Source organism: Limulus polyphemus, unplaced genomic scaffold, assembly GCF_000517525.1.
Source record: "Limulus polyphemus unplaced genomic scaffold, Limulus_polyphemus-2.1.2 Scaffold1129, whole genome shotgun sequence".
NCBI lineage: Eukaryota > Metazoa > Arthropoda > Merostomata > Xiphosura > Limulidae > Limulus > Limulus polyphemus.
In genome coordinates, this window is record NW_013666739.1 from 265,537 (window position 1) to 273,388 (window position 7,852).

The following is a 7,852-nucleotide window of genomic DNA, read 5'->3' on the forward strand; positions in this document are numbered from 1 at the left end:
ACGTAATGTTCCATCTGCTGACTCCAATAAAAATGTAACGCAATGTTCCATCTGCTGACTCCAATACAAATGTAACGCAATGTTCCACCTGCTGACTCCAATAACAATGTAACGTAATGTTCCATCTGTTAACTCCAATAAAAATGTAACGTAATGTTCCATCTGTTAACTCCAATAACAATGTAACGTAATGTTCCATCTGCTGACTCCAATAAAAATTTATATTAATCCTTTTATCAGTTTGAAATCCAAAGATTTGCTTTATTGCAATATTCTCGTTTTCTAAATTTACTAGACAGCTACGTAAAACATCTCAAAACTCAAATTTTGTTATTTGAAAAGTTTGTGCGTTTTATAAAGTTATAGGGATAGCTACATAAACTGCTGATTTTCATAACGTTTTTTTTTTTTGTTTTACTGGATAATCATAATTTGATGATTACAACTTTTCAGGATGTTACTGGAGAGACATTGGTATAATTGTAGGTATTTCTTTTGTAAAATGCATCAAATCATATATGGTTATGAGAAATATTAAATATTCTCCTATGCTTTTGATATTAACACTTAATGACAAAAATGTTATATCTCGAGTTCTGCAATGTAATGTAAAAGTAACCAAAATATCATCTAAGGATTTCTTTGTATAACAAAATCTTTTCAACAGTTACAAAAGCCATCTATTGGAAAGTTTTAATGCATGGGAGTGAGGACGCTCAAAATTTCATACTTAGCTAATTTAAAAACTAATTTCTTTCTTGATAGTTTAAATTGTTGGATAATATTATTTCTCATTTAACATCTTTAAATCTGAGTTTCATTGTTCTCTACACATTCGCTTGTGCTGCCACCTGGATTATCCGTTTTGCTGTTAGCTTTCTCCAAACTTCTGTGGCGAACGATACTCCTCCTAGCGGTACCAGATAACCTTCTCTCTGCCATTTCCATTTCTATCCGAGCGTGTTCAGCATCGATTTTGTCCAACTCAGCTTTGGATAGATGATGGACTATTCCGGCACCAAAGGCATCTCCAAGAACATTGATGGAAGTTCGGAGGCGGTCTCTATGTTAAAACAACAACAACAACAAAAAATTACGTCTCTGAAAAGCGTGAATAATATTTAATGAGAAAGACAAAATCCAATGGATAGAAAGTAGTAGAGTATTCAGTTTTATGAGTAACATTATAAGAGCAGGGCTATGTGTCAGAGTAAATATGAATTCAAAATATCATAATACGTGTACAGACAATATAATTAAAGAGCCAGTAGATAAACAAAACTCTCAAAATATGTTTACATAAAACTGACAAAGACTGTAGTTATTTACTGATATCTTAAAGACAATTTTCTATGTTTGTATTTAAGAGGGTATTGATTTCATTGCTATGAATGAAGGAAATATTTTATTGATTTTCCAAGCAGCAATAACAATTGCTATACAGAAAGTAATTCAGTAAAATTATACATAGTTTGGAAATTTAAGAATAAAGTACTATATATATATATATATATGATCAAAATACAGTTTGAGTTTTAAATAAATCAATATAAACAAATGTTTTTTTAGTTCTAGAGTTTTTGTTTATTTTATATTCAGCATAAAGCTATACGATGGGCTATCTGTGCTCTGCCCACGACGGGTATCGAAACCCGGTTTCTAGAGTTGTAAATCCGCAGACATGCCTCTGTGATAGGGAAGGATGAGTACGTGGCGAACTGAGTTATGAGCATATTTAGTTTTCGAGTCAAAATATTTCACAAGCTCTGGATTTAGAACAAAATGGTGTCTTTAACTGTTTCTAAATGAAAGTAAAACTTACAGTAAGAGTAGTGTGCTTTTTATTGTTTCTTAATTATGGTTATATCTTTAGTTGAAAGTACTTACAGTAACCAGTCAACAGCGACAATCATGGTTATATCTTTAGTTGGCAATCCAACAGCTGACAACACCAACAGCATGGTCACCAGACCAGCACTTGGGACACTTGCTGCTCCTATGCTGGCGGCTGTAGCCGTCAAACTAAGGTGAGATACAAAAATAAATACAATCAAAATGATTTGAGAATAATAGTAAGTTCTATAAATATGTTAGCATATACTTCAAGTCCTCACAATTAAACATCTAACCTCGATGAGTTTCAAACCCGGAACTATATATCATGACATAAGGCAACTTTACACAGCATGCTAATATTGAACACTAATGATGTTTTGTAAGTACTTATGGTAAAGTTATATCGAAATCAAACGTTCTTATGGTTAGTATCCTATTCGCTCAATTAAATCTAGTTATCAGTTACTTAGCAATTCGTCTGTATTAATACTAGATATCAATTGGTTTATTTATTACATTTATACTACTAATCCGCGGCTATCTGTAAGGAACTCGTGATAACGGCTAGGATTCGATCTTGAGACTTTTTGTGAGAAAGGATAGTGTGATATCCACTCCTCTAGGTTAATGGTGATATTATATCTACAATATCTCTAGCTAAAGAGTGGTAGTTAATTATGGGATGGTAAGTGCAGCCTTATTAAATTTGTCACATTAGCACCAAAGTTCTTTTGCACCATTATCCCAGATAACGCATGACAAGTAGCCTTTCTGATCTCCTCCGGGGCCATCTTTTACCCTTTACCTGTGCCATTTTATCCAACCTTATAGGTAAAATGGCACCTAACCACAAGAAGTGTATTTTTTAAATAAACAAAAAAGTCTATGGCCAATCTCTGTTATAAATAGAATTGACATTTTTAACAAAAATTTTGTTCATTTTAGAACCTTTTGCCTTTTCATGACAGTGAAAATTGTATTAAAAGCTAAGGTGGCCGTCCTATCCCACCTTCACTTACTATTCGTTGTTTGACTGTTTCTGTTCCAAGTTCTTGTTTAAACATCTTTAGATGTTAGTTAATATTTTTTTTCTCTTTGTTAGCCATTGGGTTAGACTTGATCTTCTTGTAGTGGTTGTCTTCAAAGACTACAGTGGATTTTTTTTTATATGCTAGTAGAATTGCTATGGCTTTCTTTTTCTCTTAGTTCTTAAAGGCAATTTTATTCTGAAGGTACTATTATGTTGGGTTTACATGCCATGGCTTTTTGAACTGCTGACTTTAATTTTCATCCTAAATTTCTTTTTTTTTCTGGTAGGTCGAAAATTGGGCATTCTGTGGTTATAACTATATCTAGGCTGGGCATTTTGTTCTGTGTTAGAGCAAAGTTTAGTCATTTACGTGGTAAATACACTCACTAACACTCTTATTAAGGAAATTCACATGAAAACTAATTAATTTCACTCATCGGTTTTCTTGAACAAGGAGCCTCTTACCACTACACCCATGTTTTATAAGCTTAGTTTGAAAGAGCATTGTGCTTAATTGTGATAAAAAGTACATTAATCCTGCTGGGGTAAAAAACACCGTATCATTACCAATCGAGAGCCGAGTTTTCGAGCTATCTGAACTCTTACGAAACCAATTAGATATATATTGATATCTTCCAAGAAACAAATCTTTATAGAACTCTGGTGTGATTCGACGAGTGAATTTTCTTTTACAAATCCACTTGTCTTTCCTGATTTTCTGCCATATCGTGTTTAAAAGATATAGAAATATGAATAAGAATCGTATATTTTCACCAGTTAGGAATTTTTAATTAAAGAAGGGGCAGGGGTAGAATTTTCTTGTAGCCAGTAATATTTTTTTTAAAAATCTACTTACATCGATGGAAACACTTACTGATACAACAGAACCAGTAATGAAATAAAATTAAAAAATAGGCACTGTATGATTTAAGCCTTTTTCGCTTTTATTAATAGTAATACAGAGCAAAGTTAACTAAAATATGTCATCGAGCTCAATATGATGGTACAGAACTAATTTACGTTTCTTTACTTTACAAAAGTTTAAAGTTAAGAGGGCAAAGGTCGATAAAAGTTAATATCTTATGGCTAGATTATCTGTGATGTAACGTTTCTTTAGAAAATCAGCTTAGATCAGTGCTCTAATTTCTGACATTAAAAAAACAGTTTTGGTATCTATAATTTATCTTCACGAATATTCAGTTTTTGCTCAATTGTATAACTTTCGAAACAATTAATGCTATTTGGACAATTACCAAACACTTAATAAAGAGGTTATCGTGTTAATTACATCCACTTAAAATCTGTACAAAATACAACATATAACTTTCAAAATTTAGCTTCTGGCAAAAAGTAGACGGAAAAACCATACCGTGGAGTTTTACAAAATAAATACCGAGTCCAAAATACCCAAGTTCCTTTAAATTGTTTACTGGACCTATATAACAGAAAGGGGGGGGGGGTTGTTTAATTACCTTACTGCAATGACTTGTCCAGCTGCCAATTCTATTCCATTCATCTGAGCTATAAATATTGCTGCTACTGCCTCGTATAGAGCTGTACCGTCCATATTGACCGTGGCGCCCACTGGTAGTACAAACCGCGTGACTCGTTTGTCAATGTGATTATTTTCTTCCAGGCATCGAAAAGTGACTGGCAGAGTAGCAGCGCTGTAAAAATAAGAATAAATTTATTATGGGTTAAACAGGCTGTGTAAAGCGAAGAAAATTAATGAGAGTTAAAAAAACAAAGTGAATAAGAAATAATAGAGGGTTAAGTTTTCATAAATAAGAATAAACTTAATTTTTGTGTGCTATAACATCCATTATAGAATAGGTATGGATTAAACTCTATTTCAATTATTGAACATTTTAAATAAGAATTACATGACCAAGGTAGGGTAACGTTAGTATGTAAACAAACAACAACAACAACAAAATACTTACATTTTTAAGCTTAACCTATTATACAACAGGCATTTTAATGTTCTTGTTCTTCCAAGAAGGAATTAAGTCGTAGCTAAAACCCGTGAAATTTATACAATTGTACTAATATAACAGTTTACAGATGCGAAATTATTATCAAAAATGTCCAGTCAGTACAACTGTTATAAAAAAATATCTACATACTAGCTGGAGTACCCGTCCCCTGAACGGAAGTTATGTTGATTCATGGGTAATGAAAGGTTATCTTGAGACATGAAAAGCTGCTTCCCTTATTTGTAATTGTAAAAAAAAACAAAAAAAAAACTAGCAAAACTGCAAAACACAATGTGAAACAAATTTGCATGCATCTCCTCATGGACCCAACAAATATTCGTAGCAAGTTTGTTGAAGATCCATCAACAGGGCGCGAAGTAGGGATAAAAACACCCATAATAATCGAAAACGCAAAAAGTGAAAATTTGCATGTATCTCCCCATGGACCCAATGAACCTTCATACCAAATTTGGTGAAGGTCAATCCAGAAAGGGTGAGGTATTGGTAAAAAACGAAAAAATGCCCATAAAAACCGCATAACTGAAAATTTGTATGTACCCCCGCATAGACCTAATGAACCTCCGTACCAATTTTGGTGAAGATCCTTTCATACACTGCGAAGTAGTGACATGGACATACAACAGATAGTGCTATTATATTTATATAGATATAAAAGCAAAATTATATGTTTTATCTGTCCGCTAACTCCTCGCACACTATTTAACCAATCACCACCAAACTTGGCATGGTGACTGCTATGGTCCCCAGAAGCAACATGAAGGGGCAAAATTCCTACCAGGTTTCCCACAAAAAAAAGTTAGTTAATAACCTAAAACTAATTTTTGGATTTTAATGCAGTTTCACGCTCCTTTTGGTCATACTCAACAATATACATCGCTGCTTAGCAACAAAACTATCACGATATTGATGTTAGACCAACAATGTTGTTTATGTTGAATGAGTAATGTACATGTTAATTTGTGGCTTATTTTTATTTTCTTTGTTTATAATAATTTCGGTGATATAAAAGCAAGCGGTTTAATTTAGAAACTTCTTAAGTTAGTATTGGAAAGTTTCTAATCAATCAGTCAAACAACTATTACAGGCTATTTCAGGCAAATGTGGTAACTTACTTAAGGATGCAGTAGAGCTAAAGAAAAGGTTTTCCCTAATATTTGTCATAATTATGAATGGTTGTGTACAAGAGAAATTCTTGCACCTCGAAATGATACTATTTGTGACATAATTGATCAATTATTGCAAAAGGTTCCCGGACAGGTTTGTTTGTTTTTGAATTTCGCGCAAAGCTACACGAGGGCTATCTGCGCTAGCCGTCCCTAATTTAGCAGTGTAAGACTAGATAGAGGGAAGGCAGCTAGTCATCACCACCCACCGCCAACTTTTGGGCTATTCTTTTACCAACGAATAGTGGGATTAACCGTAACATTATAACGCCCCACGGCTGAAAGGGCGAGCACGTTTGGTGGGACGGGGATTCGAGCCCGCGACCCTCAGATTGCGAGTCGAGCGCCCTAACCACCTGGCCATGCCGGGCCTCCCGGACAGGAATTCACCTACAGCATCAACTGTCAGTGTTCCAGTTACAGTTGATGCTGTAAATTACCCAACTGAATTCCTAAATTCTCTTGAACCACCAGGAATGCCAGAACACATTCTGGAATTAAAGGTTGATTCACCAATATTGTTGGATCTTATCAGAACCTGTTTATACTGTCAGAAGAAACATAGTTAAAACCGCATAGGCGACAAAGATATCAACATTAAATAATAGGTTGAACAATCGCCAACTTTTTTATATTTTTAATTAAAGAAGGATGACGTTTCAAGCAAGCGATCTTTCTCAGATCGTACAGCTTACAACCAAGCTGTAAGCTGTACAATCTAACGAAGGTCGCTAACGTCATCCTTCTTTAATTAAAATATTGTTGCGTCAGCGAGGTCACGTGACTAGTGTCACGCCACCTATTTTCTAGAAATATCCTGTTCCTTCGTGAATGCCCTAGCATTTACTAGATTGGGGGTAGGCTGGTATATATAAGATGGTCACAACGTGACGGGACAATGTGTGTGTAGGTAACGAGTAATTGAACTGCAGTCAGAGAGAGACTTATTGTTGAAGTCGAGCTCGTGAGACGTGAATTATAGTTTGTTATAGCGCGACTGTTGAAGTTGAGTGTATCGTAAAGTTGTATTCGGAAAGAATAAACCAGTTTTATTTAAGAAAGGACTTGTGTCGCTAAAGTTTCGTCGGAACGAATTTACGGAGAGTCAACTAACAAAAGGAGACGTAACAATATAAAAAAATTGGTGATTGTTCAACCTATTATTTATATTATGAGAAGGAACAACAGTCAATGTTGTATATTAAGAAGCTTTAATTTAGATTGGGTAATTTTTGTTTTGAAAAATCAAAGGTTTAGATCAAAACTAAATTGTTATGAAAATTTAATTTTTAAAATACAGTTTTTTAAAAGCAAGTTCATTGTTTTTTAAATACCTATATCAAGTAATTTGGACAGCTGTACAGAGAACGGGTAATTTATCTAGTTTTTTATTATTTTTATTATCCATAGGGACAAGGTAGTATACTGTTCTAAACAACACATTGTCACAACAGTATCCTGGCCCGGCATGGCCAGATGGTTAGAGCGCTCGACTCGTAATCTGAGGGTTGCAGGTTCGAATCTCCGTCCCACCAAACGTGCTTGCCCTTTCAGCCGTGGGGGCGTTATAATGTGACGGTCAATCCCACTATTCGTTGGTAAAAGAGTAGCTAAAGAGTTGGCGGTGCGTGGTGACTCGCTGACTTCCATCTAGTCTTACAATGCAAAATAGGAACGGCTAGCGCAGATAGCCCTCGTGTAGCTTTGCGCGAAAATAAAAACCCAACTTGAAATGTGCTATTCATTAAGATATTTGTCGTTGCCAGTGGAGACCCTCATAGTTACCACATATAGTCTATAATATAAGCTGTTGGTTTTGGTTTTCA

General features: G+C 34.6%; 1 protein-coding gene across 8 annotated transcripts in view; it reads right to left on the bottom strand.

The window, feature by feature from the left end:
• Positions 1-679: 679 nt before the first annotated feature.
• LOC106462269 (excitatory amino acid transporter-like) overlaps positions 680-7,852 on the bottom strand; it is a 68,221-nt gene continuing 61,048 nt past the window's right edge. For all 8 annotated transcript variants that reach the window (XM_022389471.1, XM_022389472.1, XM_022389479.1 and 5 more), the window contains 3 exons: positions 4,339-4,533; positions 1,888-2,022; positions 680-1,063 (listed from right to left, as the gene is read on the bottom strand). In XM_022389471.1, coding sequence (XP_022245179.1) covers positions 805-1,063; positions 1,888-2,022; positions 4,339-4,533 — 589 coding nt within the window. In that variant the 3' untranslated portion in view covers positions 680-804. The remainder of the gene's footprint in view (positions 1,064-1,887; positions 2,023-4,338; positions 4,534-7,852) is intronic.